At 37.2% G+C, this 20,031-nt stretch overlaps 1 protein-coding gene across 1 annotated transcript in view; it reads right to left on the bottom strand.

The window, feature by feature from the left end:
* The window catches only part of Cht7 (chitinase 7), a 116,098-nt gene extending 101,763 nt beyond the window's left edge, over nt 1–14,335 (bottom strand). Inside the window, exon 1 of the mRNA XM_034974472.2 lies at nt 14,097–14,335. Within this exon, the coding sequence (XP_034830363.1) occupies nt 14,097–14,099 (3 nt within the window). The 5' untranslated portion in view covers nt 14,100–14,335. The remainder of the gene's footprint in view (nt 1–14,096) is intronic.
* Nucleotides 14,336–20,031: the final 5,696 nt, after the last annotated feature.

Here is a 20,031-nt window from a genome sequence, read left to right as displayed (position 1 = left end):
CTCAACCATACTCCATAATATAAATAAATGCGGAAATATATCATTGTGTCTGTGTCTGTTTGTTTGTAAGCTGAGATAGCCTAGTGGTTAGGACGTCCACCTCCTAATCGGAGGTCGGGGGAGAACGGTGAAGGAAAACATCGTGAGGAAACCTGCATGCCTGAGAGTTCTCCATAATGTTCTTAAAGGTGTATGCAGTCTACCAATCCGCACATAGCCAGCGTAGTAGACTATGGCCAAAAACCCTTCTCACTCTGAGAGGAGACCCGTGCTCTGTAGTGAGCCGGCGATGGGTTAATCATGATGTGTCTGTTTGTTATCTTTTACGGACAATCCGCTCAACGGATTTTAATAATTGGTAAAGAGATAGCTTGCGCTCTGGAAACAGATCAGATACAGTTTACTTTTTATTCCAGATTTTAAAAAAAACCTAAATCAACGCGGACCAAGTCGCGGGCGAATAAAATATAGTTATCAAAACAAACGTGCTAATAACGAAATTTATACAATACGTACATTAATTGAGCATTTTAGCGTTTAAACTATCGTGATTCGTGAGTAATTTCCATATTATACATATCTTACACCCGGCTATACTCGCGTGTTTAGTCAACAATCAATTACATTAGCCCGACTAGTTTCGAACCCATCCGGGGTCCTTTTTCGAGCCGGGTGTAAGATATGTAGGTATAATTGAGCATTTTTAGTCAATGTTCATTTTACGTGTAGTCAATATGCTCGCGACTTCGTCCGCGTGGACTACACAAATTTTGAACCTCTATTTTACCCCCTTAGGGGTTGAATTTTCAAAAATCGTTTCTTAGCGGATGCATAATAGCTATCTGCATGCCAAATTTCAGCCTGATCCGTCCAGTAGTTTGAGCTGTGCGTTGATAGATCAGTTAGTCAGTCAGCTCAGCCACCTTTTCCTTTTATAAATTTATATTTTTGTTAAAAGCTTTAAAAAAACGTGGAAAATCACTACTAAATCTAAGTATGGAGATTAAATTGGTATTTATTTCAAATGTCACGGCATTCAAGATTTAGACAAATATGATTCCTACATAAAATCTTATGTTACCAACAGGTAAATAAAATCATAGAAATGATCACTTGTTTTGATTAAACTATTACAAGTTGAAGAGCATAATTGCATATAAGTAACTAATAGGTATATTAATTGCTGATTACCTTAAGACCACCATAATAGTGCTTAGTGCTATCAAAATAACTAAACAAGAACTGAAAGACCTAGGTGGACAGACTAGGAGTACCTAGGCACTAGTAAGTGATGTAAATGTCATATTGAGGACATTCGCAGATGCGAATACGAATGCGAATATCTGCTGCCAACATTCGCGAATGTGAATGCGAATGCGAATATTCAGTTTTTGTTTAAATTTGGCGCCATTTGTCTATGGCTTGGTGATCTTGCCGGCAGTCCCGTTACCAAATGATAAAGAGAAGACCGAATTGTGATATCGAGGTTAAGTTTGGCGAGATAGAAATGTAAGAGACCTGTACCTACAGTTAATAAGAATAAATAAATTCTAAAAAAAGTTACTTTTTATTACATTAAAATATACAAGAAATTAATAGATTTTGTTTTATTAACTAACTATTACACCAAAGAAATGTTTTTTATATTCGCAAAAAATTCGCAGTAGTTTCGCGAATGCGAATATGCGAATATCCGCGAATACGAATATTCGTTACATCACTACTAGGTACGCAACGAGGCGCAGGGAGCGCTGGACTCAAGAGGCGCAAGACCAGCACGATACAAGTGACCCATGTCCAGCTGTGGACGTCTATCCGTTGCTAAAATTGACTTATATAATATTACTTCGTAATTCATATGGACAGGGTTATTGAACAAACAAAATGGCACCGACTCATTGGTGCTTTTGCACCAATGCAACCTCAGTGACGTCTGGATTTCAAACGGGTCGTTCATTAGTATCTAAGAGGTGGCGCTGATTTATTTGGTTTACTAAACCCTGAAAAATTTTGTTCGCTTGACCATATCTTGTCATTTATATCGATGGTTGCTAATGATGTTGATATTTAAATCGATAAAGCTGTTCTTTACAGCTGTTTGCCATTGAATATCAACAAAACTTTGATTAAAGTGTTCGGTTTCGCTAATTGAAACGCCGTTTCATTTGCCCAGTGAATGAAAATCAGTAACAACAGCAATAATTACAATAAATACGAGCAAACGATGAAAACAATCGCGATGATTCCCGCTCCAGTAATTAACAATGAAATCATGGAATAGCTTTATTTGTTTTGTTGGCTGGGAACAAAAGTTAACCATTTCATTATGATTTTAAATTGCATGATTTATGTTTTAATTTAAAAATTAATCCATACTAATATTATAAATGCGAAAGTGTGTCTGTCTGTCTGCTAGCCTTTCACGGCCCATCCATTCAACCGATTTTGACGAAATTTGGTACAGAAGATAGCTTGCATCCTGGGGAAGGACATGGGCTACTTTTTATGTCGGAAAATCAATGAGTTCCTACGGGACTTTTAAAAACTTAAATCCACGCGGACGAAGTCGCGGGCATCATCTAGTTAGTGATATGCTGACAAATTGAAAAAAAAAACCGGTCAAGTGCGAGTCAGACTAACGCACCGAGCGAGGGTTTCGTACTCAGGTTTTCGACATTTTGTGCGATAAATCAAAAACTATTATGCATAAAAATAAATAAAAATCTATTTTATAATATACAGGTAAAGCCCTTTCTTATAATACCCCATTTGATATATTTATCTTAATATAGTCATCCCATGGTGCTGGAAGACTCCGTCCCATAGAAAGACGACGTCAAACGAGTTGCATGGCGCCTCTGGATAGCGGCAGTTTGGAAGTTTCTACAAGAGACCTATGTCCAGCACTGGACGTCTATCGATTGACGATGATGGTGATTATGATGATTATAATAATATAATAGTCGTAATTTTGTTGCAATCCACGCATGCAAACAAAATTATGTTTGTTAACATCATGAAATTGTCACCACATCGTAAAATAGCTACAAAGTACGAAGCCAAATGAGTTATGAGTAATATTAATCAAAACCACCAATTTAATATTCTAATAATTAGGTAGGATGTTTTCTATGATTAATATTTTAACGTTGTAATTGGTTAGGCATAAATGTTGGATGATTAATGGGAATATTATTATTGATAGTAATTTTTAACCGACTTCAATAACGAAGACTGATCTTAATTCAACGCTTATTTTTTTGCGATATTTCTCGTGGGATCCGAGGTTCGATCGCGGGAACATATTTCTGACTTTTCGGTGTTTTTCACTAAAAATCCCGCCGATCAGTTGCTGAGTTGCAGCGTGATTGAAGGACAAACTAACAAACCAATAAACCACCATACTTTCGCATTTAGATATAATATGGATAGATAGTTTGATATGGTTAGTTAGTTTGGTTTGGTACACACTGACACAGGACTGTACAAACGTGTCGAGGCCAACTTTTTTCAGAAGTTCATTGAAAAGGAACCATTTTGCATGATGTGAAAAGCGTTTTATTAACAAAAGGCAATTGGAGCGTATCGCCTTACCCAGTAATTGCTGGCATGCATAAGTTTTTGCTTGTTTACTCAATTGTGCGCTGAAGGAAGCAAGTATCGGGTAAGTAGTAACCGCATGAGTAAGTACATTTTTTCTTTGAAACTACCGGATAATTTAGAAGATTATATTTAAGGGGAAGTAAGGGGAAGTCTGAAAGTAGCGCCAGTGGTAGAAAAGATGAGGGATAATAGGCTGGCGTGGTATGGGCATATAATGCGGAGGGAAGAAGGCCATGTCACTAGAACAATGTTAAATATGCATGTGGAAGGAAAAAGAGGAGAGGACGACCAAAGAAAAGGTGGATGGATTGCGTGAAAGAGGATATGCGTGAAAAAGGGGTGGATAATACGTTGACGAATGACAGAAGCGAGTGGAAGAATAAGACATGTTGTGCCGACCCCACGTAGCGTGGGATAAGGTAATACATGTTGTGCCGACCCCACGTAGCGTGGGATAAGGTAAGACATGTTGTGCCGACCCCACGTAGCGTGGGATAAGGTAAGGAAGAAGAAGAAGATATTTAAGACGTTCCTGAACGCCAGCAATATTTAACTTACACTGTTAGAAAGATTTGACAGGTAACTGACGTGGTAACTGCAATAATTGTATATTTTGTCTATTTCCACAGTATTATGTCTTACGGAATTTTGCTGTGGGGTAAAGCGGCAGATATAGGGAAAATTTTCGTATTACAAAAAAAGCAATATGTGCAATATAATATAATAATTTATAACCACGCGATTCCCTACGAGACTAATTTAATGAAAAAGGTATTCTTACAGTAGCTTCTCAATATATTTAATAATAGGTGTAATTTTTGTTCGACAAAACATTCACAGTTACAAAAAAATCGGTGTTTTCCACGACAGGCAATCTAGGAACCGTACTAAGCTCGCAACTCCTGCGCTCCGCCTCGGAAAAGTGGAAAATACCTACTAGAGACCTAGGGATGTATGTCCAGCAATGGAAGTCTATCGGTTGACAATGATGATGATGACATAAAAATCTATTTTTTTTGAAAGAATAATAACCATGCTAATCATGACTAATATTCCCGTTTCCCCTCCAACTAAGCGTAAAGCTTGTGTTAGGAGTAGGTACGACAATAGTGCAACGGGTGGGGTTTGAACCGCCGACCTTTCGGAATTCAGCCCGCTCCTCAACCGTTGAGCTATTGAAGCTCTAAATAATTTACACAATTCTTAACGTGTTATACACTAAATTGTAATTATATAACATGATAAAGTGATGTGTAACATTGTTCATTGTTGGAATTATCTCACGACACCTGTCGGCGGTACACCGCGTAACATCTTACGTGACATACTCTTTTATAAGACAAGGAAGCTTCGGAGTGAACTGCCTATCTGAATAAAGTGTAAATGGGTAACCAGATCAATCTTGTTACGTAGTCAATTAGAAAAACGAAGACACCTTTTACCAGCTACAAATAATTAGGCAGGTATCAGGTACCAGTCATCGTACCACTCTCCTCATTGATCTAGATTCTAGCTCTCAGTGTTTTCCAAACATTGTTCTGCCATGGCCCGGCAATTTTCACATTGTCCCTTCGTGACGCACTTAACACTTTTAGACCCAAGTTGGTTCCATTAGGTAAAATAATACACATTTATTAATAACTAGCTTATGCTCGCGACTTCGTCCGCGTGGACTACAAAATTTCAAAACCCTATTTCACCCCCTTGGGAGTTGAATTTTCAAAAATCCTTTCTTAGCGGATGCCTACGTCATAATAGCTATCTGCATGCCAAATTTCAGCTCGATCCGTCCAGTAGTTTGAGCTGTGCGTTGATAGATCAGTCAGTCAGTCAGTCAGTCAGTCACCTTTTCCTTTTATATATTCAGACTAGCTGACCCGGCGAACTTCGTACCGCCTAACCGTAGATTCTAATTTTTTAAAAATTTTCCCTCAGTAAGAACCATCCTCGTAGGTACTTCAAGGAATACCTATTATAAAAAAAGAATTAGCGTAATCGGTTCAGCTGTTCTCGAGATTTGCAATCAGCAACACATTTAGCGATTCATTTTTATATATAGAGAAGATAATATTATCGATAGTTGGTAATATTTTTAAAGCAATGCGGGAATATTGCGACCCGCGATTTTATTTTAATGGCCCGGTACCGGGTCGCGACCCGGCAAATGGGAAACGCTGACCTAGAGCATTGATCACGCTAAAATAAAATCGACTAATACTATAAAAGTGAGAGTGACTCCATTGAGCGTCTTGTCGTGCAGGGCAAGGTCCGGCACCAGAGGGCGAGGAAGATCGTCCAAGCGATGGACCGACCTAATTGAGGTCCTTTGCACGAGTGAACCAAGTTTTATTTATTTTTATGCATCATAGTTTTTGAATTATCGTGCAAAATGTCGAAAAAATACGACTGTAGTAAGGAACCCTCATTGCGCGAGCCTGACTCGCACTTGGCCGGTTTTTTTTTGTAGAATTGCACGCCACAAAGTGGCAAACTTTTAGGACTACTAAAACTTAGTATAACACCTGAACAAGATATATATTTTACTAGCTGATGCCCGCGACTTCTTACGCGTGGATTTAGGTTTTTAAAAATCCCGTGGGAACTCTTTGATTTCCCGGGATAAAGAGTAGCCTATGTCACTTTCCAGGTCTTTAACTATACCCATGCAAAAAATCACGTCGATCCGTTGCTCCGTTGCGACGTGATTGAAGGACAAACCAACAAACCAACAAACAATCAGACTTTCACATTTATAATATGAGTACTGATTCTTTTCTATACATAACGTCTCTAAAATATTATACTACTTTTCTCGTACAAAATGCCAATTTTTTACTTTTTTATTAGGTACTGCAAGGTGGTAGTAATAAACAGCTTTCAAAAACAAGGTCGCGCAAGTCGATGTATAAATCATGTTAACATTGAGCAATTTCCATTAGGTAGGTATATCTCGAGCGTGTGTGCGTGCTACTAATTAGTACAGTATTATATTAATTAGTGCTACAGAAAATTGTACACGCGTAGGCTCTTGACCAAATATTGGACTGGTATTAATATTATGTGTTGCTACAAGAGATGAAGTTTTATTATCAATTTATAAAATCAATATACAAATAAACTATTAATAAACTTAAATCTAAAAAAAAAACAACATTAAATTAAAACTAAAATAGATTAAATTAAATCTAAAACCTCATCGCCGGATGCTACGGATTCCGTGGACTGCCAAGCGCACAAACGTGTCTATCCTTTCGCAACTCGGAATCACTGCTCGACTCTCCTCCATATGTTACCAACGATTACTCTCATATTTCGGCCACATCATACGGCGGGGGGACGACAGCTTAGAAAAGCTCATAGTGACGGGCAACACTGAGGGCAAAAGACCGAGAGGCCGCTCACCAACTAGGTGGTCCGACCAGCTAAAGGAGTCCAGCAGGTGTGGATTTCATCACATTGTAAAAATGGCCACCGACAGAAGCCGATGGAAACAGATAAGCCATTCGAGGGCAGTTTGCCAGGACCACGATCTTCAGCAATGAAGGAACGACCGGAGACAGAAAACCTCATCGAGACCACCGCAGCGAGGCATTGTACCCAAGATGCTGGCAGCATTACCCCTTTGGAAGGCCAAACTGATTCTTTGAAAAAGGTAGCTTAAACTTTTTATGGTATATGTTGTAACACCCCTTCTTTGCACGGTGGAGTTTCTGAAAAATTCTAAAAATCTACATTATAGAAAGAATCTTCACGCACATAATACGAACTACTTACCCGTGGTTTGAGTTGCACGTTTTTTTACTAGCCAGTAAGTTTAGCCTTCCTATTTAAAAAATAAAGTTTCTTGGCCTTAATTTTATTCACGTTCTCGTGTATAATACAAACCTATTAAATTCCGCTGATTTCGATTAAGTCGATTCAATTTTGCAACGAACTCTGCATCCACATCTGCTGGGACCAGTGTTTCCATATGTTTAAGTGTACCAACTGTCACAAACTGTAAATAGTGAAAATATACGTTTTTCGTCAAGCTCCTCGTCTTTTCTTCATCGCCTGAGAAACCCCCTCTATAATTTCTATTTTTTAAATTTTAGAGATGATTTTCCATAAATGTATCTACCAGAGAGAAAATACAAGGTAGTTAACTCCTACTTTAGATACGAATATCTTTAGATACAAATGCAACAGATTTTATCGGTATTGAATAAACTACGAATCAGCTTGATGCAATCAGAAGGTAGCCAAGAAAACCCGTTATATTGTCCCAGGGACGGGTGCATTCAGCTGAATGTAACCTAACGGTGTTAGGATCTTGCGAGGGGCTGTTTGCATTTATACGCAGTACCTACTTGAAATTTCAGCTTTCCCCGCGAAGCGTTATTCAAGAGGAACGAGGTCACAAAACAAATTATTAAATATTTACAATACATATTTATTTTGTTTATGAAATACTAGCTATGGCCGCGACTTTCTCTGCCTGGATTTAGGTTTTTAAAAATCCTGCGAGAACTCTTTGATTTTCCAGAATAAAAAGTAGCTTTTATTGTGACATTCTGTGTGTGTGAATTCTGAAATAAAAACATTTTAAAACATATTTTATTTTTAAAAATCTGTAACGAAAATCTGACTGAGTAATTTAATATTTTAAACATTCTAAATGCATAACTGGGAAGTTGACTGACTGGTTTAAATATAATATTAAAAGCCTGAATGAATAATGAATAAATTATTTAAATAATTATAAACACATCAAATTGTTTACGTCTCAGTTTGAATATTCATATCCGTCAAATTAATATTCATACGGGCCGGGTGCGTAAAGCTTTACAGATTTAAACAAAATGTTACGTACAAGTGTGTGAAGACCCTAGGGAAACGGTTTGACTTTCAATATCTTTTAACGGTAAATGATACAGTTAACCTATATAAGAGACCCTTTATTGGAGTTAGATGAAATGTTTAAGTATAGAGATAAAACATGCTAAATTACCTTTAGATATTTACCTAGAGTACGCGACAGGTCGAGATAGCAATCGGGGAGGGAACGCCCCGCACACCCAGACAGCTCCCGCGCTAATCCGGTGCGGGCGAGCGCGGGTGACGTGCGGGTGTGCGGGGCGTCCCCCCCCCCCCGCCTCTTGCTATCAATCGACTGCGTTTCTTAAGCAACGTTAGCTCAAGTCGGTAACTAGATGGGTGACCGGATTTTGAAGGCCCAAAAAACATTGTATTGTAGTTGAATAAGGCTTTTGTGTTTTCTCGCATATTGATCAGTTACGACTAAGTAAATATGCCTGATTTAGCGCTATCAGAAATCATTAGGGCAGATGAAATTAGAAGAAATGGTCAATCCTACAATCGATTGCTATAAGTATAGAATTACTAGCTGACCCGCCCTGGCTTCACTGGGGTGGAATTTAGAAAATCGGCGTAAGAGTAGAATTTTTTTAAAAATCCTAATAAGGTAGGTACCTACGTATTTTTCTTTTGTAACCGAAAACCCAAATATAAGTTTTCATGGAAATAACTTACAAAATGACGGACTTTCATACTAACTTTCATCCCCTATTTAACCCACAGGGATGGAATTTCGAATAATCCTTTCTTAGAGGACGTCACCTACTCTTTACAAAGAACACATGCTCCAAATTTCATGTCTCTAGTTTAGGCTGTGCGTTGATATAATATATAAGTCAGTCAGTCAATCAGTCATTCAGGACTTTGAATTATATATATATAGATTATGTCATCATCATCATGATCAAACCATCACCAGCTCACTACAGAGCACAGGTCTCCTCTCAGAGTGAGAAGGGTTTTGGCCATAGACTTCACACACCTTTGAGAACATTATGGAGAACTCTCAGGCATGAAGGTTTCCTCACGATGTTTTCCTTCACAGTTAAAGCAAGTGATATTTTAATTACTTAAAAAGGCATATAACTCCGAATAGTTAGAGGTGCGTACCCGGAATCGAACCCCCGACCTCCGATTGGAAGGCGGACGTCGTAACCACTAGGCTACCACAGCTATAGATTATGTCCAAATAAATTATTATCAAAGTCAATGATACAACATACGTGTTTATATTTTTGTCGACCTAATGTTACCTGACGATAAAATATAAATTATCAAGGAAGTTGACCGACTGCACCCGGGAAAAGTGAAGTGTGTCTATGTAACAACAACGGATATTTCGTAATAGTTACAAACACAAAACCTTATTTTCAAATGTATTTCGGTTAAGGTCAACCTCTGATTTTAATACTTCAATTGGAATTAAGTACTCTCGAAATTAACGCTATTAACGTGATTAAATGCTCTAATAAGAATTTGTATTAATTAGATAGTGAGTTGGTGGTTTTAGTTTGATTATCCAATCCAATATTTTAAAAGTTATCGGCCGAAATCGGTTCATTCAATCGGTCATAAATCGTAAACGGTAAGATTCACAAAAAAGTTTACAGGAAACAAAAGATGCAAAATTTTACTCTCTACAATAATGGTTTCGATAATTTTTGCCCTAAAGTGGATAGTTTTTGAGATATCAGCCAAAAACTTTCCTTCAAGATTGCGATCGAAGCTCCACCTGGGTCTGCCAGCATTTTGAAATTTTATGGTCAGTAAAGTGACCCTTAACCTAAAAAATAAATAAATTGGATCGGACATTTTGTGCGAGGTTGACCAAAAAAACGGCTTTATTTACTGTACTAATAGGCACATAATATAAATATATCCGATTCCTAATGATTTAATAATTTAAATTATTATTAACTAGCTGACCCGCCCCGGCTTCGCTCGGGTGGAGTTTAGAAAATTGAGGGGGAGGTTGAATTAAATTTTTCTCTCCGTAAGAACCATCCTCGTACTTCAAGGAATATTATAAAAAAAGATTTAGCGAAATCGGTTCAGCGGTTCTCGATATTTGCGATGAGCAACACAATTAGTGATTCATTTTTATATTATAGATTTTACTATAGGTAGGTACCTACTATAATTAATGACTTTGTCAATATTGCCGTAACCGCTTTTATAATATAAAGTACAGATATATTATATATTTGAAAACAGTAGCAAAGTCACTAGATCTAGATTCAAAATAAGTATTAATTAGTCCTAAATTTTTCTGTTCAAAAAATTTAAAAGGTTCACGTGCAACCTAACATGAGACTTTTAAATTCTACTTAGTGGGTCAGTACCCAATTTTCCAGCTTATTCCATTTATCCACCCTAAAAACACCACCCTAGGGTGTATTTGGACACGTGTTCTATCCACCTCGGACGGGCTGGATTAACGGAATTTGTATAGATTGTTCGGGATTTTCAGGTGTTCCTGAAACACTCCATTCCTTCGGCTTCTGCAGGTTTAGTAAGGACACTCACCGACCATTATTTCCTGGTTCACGAAGTTTACCCAGGATTTATTAATTAAATTAAAATCACAGCAGCGTCAAAAATCGTCCATTTTATTTAAGTTCCGGTAGGGAGAGAGCGAGAAATGTATATAATTTACAGATTAAATCGCAATATAGATACAGATTAGATATATAATCATGTAGGTACAAAGTTTAGGATTATAGAATACTAAACATAGGTATTATTATTTTAGTCCGGGGTGGATTGACACACGTTTACGAGTATACACCCTAGGGTTGCGGTTTTAGGGTGGATAAGCGGAATAAACCAATTTCCCTGAACTAACTAATTACAAAAACTTTCATAGAAACAGCCATTTTCATAAACCTTTAGAATTTACAAACAAAAGTAAGAAAAACCTAACATATTCATACCGTCAAAGCTTCACAAAAAACGACCATAAACAATACGTTAAAACAATATTCACATGAGCTAAGTTTCCACAGCAATTCTGCACTAAATTAAACTCTAAATTATTTACAAATAAAGTCTAATTTTGTGTACGCATAAATCCGCGTACGTTCGCTCGCGATTTCTACGGGTTAGCTACTTTCTCTTAGTGAAACTGTGTTTTTATCCATTGTACGCTAGATGCTCGTTGGCAAATAGATTTCGAATTTTTAAACTGTGTTCTAGCCACAGATTATCATATTAAAATTATTATCTTTTGTTTACGTCGACCACAGAATATAATATCTATATTATACTAGCTTAAGCTGTGATAGCCTAGTGGTTTGGACGTCCGCCTTCTAATCGGAGCTCGGGGCTTCGATCCCGGGCACGCACCTCTAACTTTTCGGAGTTATGTGCGTTTTATGTAATTAAATATCACTTGCTTTAACGGTGAAGGAAAACATCGTGAGAAACCTGCATGCCTGAGAGTTCTCCATAATGTTCTCAAAGGTATGTGAAGTCTACCCATCCGCACATGGCCAGCGTGGTAAACTATGGCCAAACCCCTTCTCTCTGAGACCCGTGCTCTGTAGTGAGCCGGCGATTGGTTGATCATGATGACGATGATGATGCTCGTGACTTCGTCCGCGTGGACTACACAAACTTCAAACCCCTATTTCACCTCCTTAGGGGTTGAATTTTCAAAAATCCTTTCTTAGCGGATGCCTACGTCATCAGCCCGATCCGTCCAGTAGCTTAAGCTGTGTGTTGATAGATCAGTCAGTCAGTCAGTCGTCACCGCACCCACCGCAGAGACATATGTGTTCTATCGCTTTAATAATGGGGAGTGCTTTGAGAAGCTTTTTGACCTCATTCCACCCTCCTTTTTCCACAACCGCACCAAGCGCCACTGTAAGCAATTTCACCCTCACCACCTGGGCGTCTGGTGCCAGATCCTTCTTTTCACGCACATGCAAACTGTGGAATCAACGCCCATCGGCGATGTTCCCACTAGATTACAACATGGGCTTATTCAATGGGCAGACCAACAAATTCCTGAAAGGCCGGCAACGCATCGACATTTCCTCTGGTGCTGAAAAATGTTCATGGGCGGCGGTAGGTATAATCACTTAACATCAGGTGACCCGCCTGATCGTTTGCTCGCTTTAATCTCTTTAGTAGTACCTACTTTTTATCCCGGAAATCAAGAATTCCTGCGGGATTTTCAAAAAACCTTAATCCATGCGGGTTAATTCGTGGGCATAATCTAGTATTTTAATGAATGTTAGAAATCATAACCTGTCTGTTATTAAGTCCATTATTTATTGTTTTAAATTATAATTACATTTGTTACCATTAATGTGGGCATCATTTAAAATTGATTAATAGTTAATACCCAGTTTGGTATTCTAATGTATTTTAATTAATTTTAAAATGTCAATTTTTGTTCAATATGCAAGGTCAATGTGGCTTTATAAATTTTGCATAATTTTGCATTTTTAAATTTAGAAATCTATAAAAAGTAACGAATCGAATGTATTGAGCTAGGTTAGAGTTACCATATACCTACCGAAAATCCAGGAAAATCCTTTTTTTTTATCAAAAATCCGGACATCTTTAGTTCCAGAAATCAATGTTGAAAGTATTTTTTGTGATTTTCCCAAGTTTGGAAATTCGAAAATTCTAGGTTTCGGAAATCTCTGAAAACAGATTCTGGGATGCTTGGTAAGGCAGGTTTACTTAGACACGAAAATCTATGATTAATGATCCTGGTATAGGTAATATCTTGAATCTTGATCTATAATAGTACGGTATAATAACATTGTAAATTGAAAAATTAAAAAGAGCAACCGCCGAGTTTCTTGCTGGTTCTTCTCGGTAGGAACGGCATTCCGAACCAGTGGTAAATTAAAACTACCTGACTATTCATAAGCACTTTTAAAAAGTTTACATGAATAAAAAAACATTCTATTCTATTCTAATATAATTTGTTAATAACAACGCAAATATACTAACGCTAGTCAGCACTCTTTATTCAATTAAGATTTTATAATAATAATATTATGTATTAATACGTTTAATTTATTTTTTACTAGATGATGCCCGCGACTTCGTCCGCGTGGATTTAGGTTTTTTAAAAATCCCCTGGGAACTCTTTGATTTTCCGGGATAAAAAGTCTATGTCACTCTCCAGGCCCTTATCTATACACATGCGAAAAATCACGTCAATCCGTTGCACTGTTGCGACGTGATTGAAGGACAAACCAACAAACCAATAAATCAACAAACCAACAAACAAACACACTTTCACATTTATATTAAGGGTATACTGAGGTACTGATTTAAGTATTTGTAAAAATAACGCACATTATATCCTGGTTCTAACTAGTCCTATTAGATTAAAAAAACACGCAGATATGAGCGAAAATCTTTGTTACGTAAAATCGATAGAGCTTTTGCGTTGCGTATTCCAACGTGCGTATTAACTTATCAGTATTATTTACCATGCTAATTACTAGTAAAATACGTAAACCCAATACTAACAAAGGAATAACATTTTAATCTTTTTGTAAATCAATATTTCCGGAAACGCATTCACACAAAAAATACGCAATTCTTCCTTAAAAAAAAAATACTCGAAATCAGCGCTGAAAAAAATTTAAAGTCCAAAAAAAATTACTCACCATTTTACTGATTCCACACACAAAAATACACGAAACAAACAAAATAATCCACCACTAAACAAACACTAAAATACCGCAAGTAGGTACAGTCTGCCACAGAAATCACGAAGAAAAACACCAAGAACAGTTCATATAAGACACTTCATATAAGAAAATAAAACCTTATCTCTATATAGAAACCATGACTGTCTGTCCTGTAGTCTGTCACTGTAGAGAGGCGGTTATGGACTGAACGCGGGCCGAAAGTTTCGCCCCGTTTGTCGATTCCAAAGGTGTGCGTACGCGCAGGGTATAACTGTCTTGATACTTGGGCGTGAATATTGATAAAATAAAAATGAAAGTGATTCGATTGTTGTGGTTTGATGGCCTTTTGACTTTCAATTGATGGTGTCGATAGATGAGTGAACTTTGGCCATACATTTCTTTTTAGGGTTCCCTAGCCGAATGGCAAAAAACGGAACCCTTATAGATTCGTCATGTCTGTCTATCTGTCTGTGTGTGTGAGCTATATTGTTGAAACTTGGTAAGTTGATGTATTCTGTGAACCGCATTAAGATTTTTACACAAAAATAGAAAAAAAAGCAATAAATTTTGGGGTTCACCATACTTAGAACTGAAACTCAAAAATTTTTTTTTCATCCAACCCAAATATGTGTGGGGTATTTATGGATAGGTCTTCAAAAATGATATTGAGGTTTCTAATATCATTTTTTTCTATTAAAAACTTATCGGTTAAAAACGCACATTAGCTCCGAAAAGTTAGAGGTGCAGGCCCAGGATCGAAGCCCGGCCCCACCCAATAGTCTTTAATCACTATCACTGTAGAGTACCTACTATTTTGCAGAATTTGAATAGTTACAAAGTTAATTAGAAAAACGTATACCTATCGTTTTTCATATAAAACATTGTGAAAATTCTTTAATCTAAACTTTTCAACTTGAAAAGTACTTATAAGTTTTAAGGTTCTGAAATACTTCAGCTCCTAGAAAATGCTTAAATTTGTATGAACTACTTTGGACTTTTTAAATATTTAATTCGAAATTCATTTATAAGAATAATGTTAGGTTTTAAACTCTGTACATGGGTACCTACTTGAACTTTGAAAAAAAAGAAGCATAAGATTAAAAATAAGTTATGAAAAATTTTGCCCACAACTTTGTCCGTGTGGATAAATACGACTCAAAAATCTGCTGCTAATTTTCAACGCATTTTCTTTCTAAATAACGAATTTCAATACATCATTCTCTTTTTAACACCCTTAGGGATGGGATTTCTAAAAAATATGGTTTGGGTAAGTAGATAGGTACCTTTAAAAAGAGAGTTCGGCTTCGTAGGGCGTTGTCTCTGTCACTCATGCCTATGCGACGTTATGTCGGTCTCAACGACAGAGACAATGCTCTACGAAACCGCTATCTCTTTCTAAAGAGATGAACAATATTTCCTGCCGGGTAATATACTCTATTTTACAGAGAAAACATAGCTGGTACCATTGAGTAGGTATCTATGGGAGGTACATAATATGAAATCTCAAGTTTTTATATTAAGACTAGCTTATGCTCGCGACTTCGTCCGCATGGACTACTCAAATTTCAAACCCCTGTTTCACCCCTTTAGGGGTTGAATTTTCAAAAATCCTTTCTTAGCGGATGTCTACATCATAATAGCTATCTGCATGCCAAATTTCAGCCCGATCCGTCCAGTAGTTTGAGCTGATAGATCAGTCGGTAGTTTGTGCGTTGATAGATCGATCAGTCAGTCAGTCAGCCAGTCAGTCACCTTTTCCTTTTATATATTTAGAAGTATAATTTAAAGCAATATTATATAAAACACTAAGTATCAAGACCGATCGATCAACAGTCAAATCACACAAAGTTTTTGTAAACTTTAATATTTTTACGCACGTTTCCTTTCACCCCGCGTGAATGTCACCGTGTGTGTGCAAGCGAGACGGCTGCACTACGTCCTTCTCAACCGGTCACAATAGTTCATTATGCTGACTTCCTCATAATTAAGCTTCCAAAAGTTTGTATGTAAAATATATAATGATGGTCGTACATTATACCCACCCTCGCCTCTCGAATCGCAAACAATGCATTTTTCAGAACTTTTTTTGTTAATTTAGAGACTAGCGCTTGACTGCAATCAGACCTGCTAGGCGTTTCACTAACTCAGTGTCTATGACGTGATTTTTTGCATATTTATAGATAAACACCTGGAGAGTGACATAGGCTACTTTTTATCCCGGAAAATCAAAGAGTTCCCACGGGATTTTTAAAAAAAAAATTCCACGCGGACGAAGTCGCGGGCATCATCTAGTACTATCAATATTTGATTCTTTTGGTGCGTCTCATGCGGTCGACCCTTGTTGTCATAAATAACAGAATGTTATCTATGCTTGCTGTCATCAAATTAAATACTGAAAAGTACGTTGTTTGCTGCGCATATCACTACTCATTTTATATTATGTGCGATTAGTTTTATATGCTGAATAGAATAACAATTAAATTCGCCAAAATTATGAATAGGTCACACAGACAGGACACGGACAGACAACAAAGTGATCCTATAAGGGTTCCGTTTTTCCTTTTTAGGTACGGAACCCTAAAAACACTCATTGATTTCACTCAATGAAGCAGCAATGTACAGCCAACCAATGTCAAATGTGCTCGGTGGCTATCATTCAGTGTTAGACACTGAGTAAGCGAATCAGTGGGCTGGTCAGTACGCACCCTAATCACAATAATTTATGTACAAATTCTTTCATTTTTAGGGTTCCGTACCTCAAAGGAAAAACGGAACCCTTATAGGATCACTTTGTTGTCTGTCTCTCTGTCTGTCTGTCTGTCTGTCGGTCTGTCAAGAAACCTACAGGGTACTTCCCGTTGACCTAGAATCAGTAAAATTGGTAGGTAGGAAAGTCTTATAGCAGACATTCGGGGAAAAATCTGAAAACCGTGAATTTGTGGTTACATCACACAAAAAAAATTGTGGTCATGAACTAATAACTAGTTATTTTCAATTTTCTAAGTAAGATAACTATATTATCAAGTGGGATATCATATGAAAGGTCTAAAACAGATTTTTATGCATCATAGTATTTGAATTATCATGCAAAATGTCGAAGAAATACGACTTTAGTACGGAACTCTCGTTGCGCGAGCCTGACTCGCGCTTGGCCGGTTTTTTGGGTGTCGCATTTCGTCTTAAGAAAGTAAAGATTTCGGAACTGAACTCTGAAGTCAATACCCCGATCTTTAATTACACCATCGTATACATGAGGTGACATTGCGAAACGCTCAATCACACGCCTGTCGAAAAGTGAAAGTTTTTTTTTTTTTTTTTTTTTTAAAAGAATATTAGCCATTTTTTTAAATGACTAATATTCCCCTTTCCTCTCCAATTAAGCGTCAAGCTTGTGCTAGGAGTAGGTACGACAATAGTGCAACGGGCGGGGTTTGAACCGTCGACCTTTCGGTTTTCAGTCCACTCCTATACCGGTTGAGCTATTGAGGCTCTAACGTTAATACTTACCTACTTGTACTATTGAAATGAAATGAAATGAAATGAAAATCTTTTTATTCGTATAAACGTACTATTTACTTGTATCCTGTAGGTATTATAAAACTGAGGCGCGGACAGATGGCTTCGATGCCATCTGGCGCAAGAAAACAGCATCACTATTATCCAGAGTCCGAGGAAGCAACAACAGAATCCTGCGCATGATAGCAGACAAAATGGATAGTCCTCTGATGGGGAAACTCGTGCAGAGGACTAAATCCCTTTTTTTTTTCTTTTTTTTTTAAAAAGAATATTAGCCATATTAAATGACTAATGTTCCTTTCCTTTCCTCTCCAATTAAGCGTCAGGCTTGTGCTAGGAGTAGGTACGACAATAGTGCAACGAGCGGGATTTGAACCGTCGACCTTTCGGTTTTCAGTTCACTCCTATACCGGTTGAGCTATTGAGGCTCTGAGGCTTTTAGTTATTAAGTACTAACATAGTGATTAAGTATTTTGTTACTAACTCCTTAGTGTTTAAGTATTAACATAGTTATTAAGTATTTATTGTTACTAACACATAATGGATTTTATTGTTGTCCGATTTAATAAATAAATTGAAATTGAATTGAAAACGAAAATGGTAGCAAATTTCCTGATATAGATCCCGCAAATTGCTAATGCGCGTGGCCGCCATTATATCACTAGACGGATAAAAAGTAGCCTGTCACTCTCCAGGTCTTTAACTATATCCATGCAAAAATCACAGCGATCCGTTGCACCGTTGCGACTTGATTGAAGGACAAACCGACAAACAAACACACTTTCGCATTTATAATATGGGTACTGATAATATGGGTACTGATTCCACAGATAGTGGGTTAATTAATTTTATGGTGACCCTAACTCTCATGGCCGCAATTAGAGGTGCACCCAGAATCGAACCTCGGGCCCCCAAATAGGAGACCAAAGTCTTAACCACTGGGCTATCAACGCTGACGTATAATGAATATAATTTCGTGTATAAGTACCGCAAATAGCTAATGAGCGTGGCCCCCATTTTAGTGACGTCAGCACTAGACATAGAAGTTTCGAGCTGATGGTATATTTTTATTTCGGCTGACGTCAAAATGACGTCATTCCGATGTTAATTAGACATGGTTCCAACGCAATAGTAATTTGCGGGACCTATACTCAACATAGTAAACAGCTGTCCAGCTGCGATGTATGTGATATGTACGCCAAGCGACATTTCAAACCGGTTGCTTTGAGGCCAGCGCCAAGTGACAACTTGCTTGTGAAAAATTCTGTTATTTTGCTCTAATGCTGACATTCATAATATTACTAGCCTCGGCGAACTTCGTACCGCCGAACAGTCGATTCTTTTTCAGGAATTTTTTTAAATTTTTTCTCCGTAAGAACCATCCTCGTACTTCAAGGAATATTATGCAAATAGAATTAGCGAAATTGGGTCAGCTGTTCTCGAGATTTGCGATCAGCAACACATTTTGAGATTCATTTTTATATATATGTATAGTGAAGATAATTAGTGTTGTATAAATACTAAGGTACGACTATTACCTATCTACTAATTAAATCCATACTATCCATACTGGCTAGACTTAAAGACCAGAGGTGGACAACAAAAGTAACTCTGTGGAGAGGCCCTCGTGGCAAAAGGAGCAGGGGGAGACCACTGACAAGATGGGAAGATGAGATCTTAAGAACAGCTGGCCCGAAATGGGATCGTATAGCGCAGGACCGAGATAAATGGACATCTTTGGAGGAGGCCTTTACCCAACCTGGGGCCCTTACATGAATAATAATAATATTCCTAACAATACTAACAACTAAATTATAAGTTCAACTAACCAACTAACAAAACATAGATAATTTAAACTATTGTAAATGGTAAGGATTATTATTTTTTTTTATTTTTTTTTTATTATTATTATTATTATTATTATTTTTTTTATTTTTATTTTTTTTTATTATCCATACTGATATTATAAATGCTAAAGTGTGTCTATCTGTCTGTCTGCTAGCTTTTCACGGCCCAACAGTTTTACCGATTTTGATGAAAATTGGTACAGAGTTAACTAACATTCCGGGGAAGGACATAAGCTATTTTTTATCTCGGAAAATTAAAAAGTTCCCACGAGATTTTTAAGAAGCTGAATCCACGCGAATGAAGTCGCGGGCATCATCTAGTAAGAAATATTTTCACGCAGAAATTATTCTATTTTTATGTTTAAAATTTGAAAAAAATTGTCATTTACGGATAGTGACCATATTGTGACAGTATCATTAAATTATTCACCTTCCGTACAGCGTGACGTTTATGTTAGAAATAAATAAAAATCATGTTTTTAGGGTTCCGTACCTCAAAAGGAAAAACGGAACCCTATAGGATCACTTTGTTGTCTGTCTGTCTGTCG

This window comes from Maniola hyperantus, chromosome 13 (assembly GCF_902806685.2).
Source record: "Maniola hyperantus chromosome 13, iAphHyp1.2, whole genome shotgun sequence".
NCBI classification, from domain to species: domain Eukaryota; kingdom Metazoa; phylum Arthropoda; class Insecta; order Lepidoptera; family Nymphalidae; genus Maniola; species Maniola hyperantus.
The sequence above is the reverse complement of the archived record's forward strand: the minus strand, read 5'-3'. Positions and strand labels throughout refer to the sequence as shown.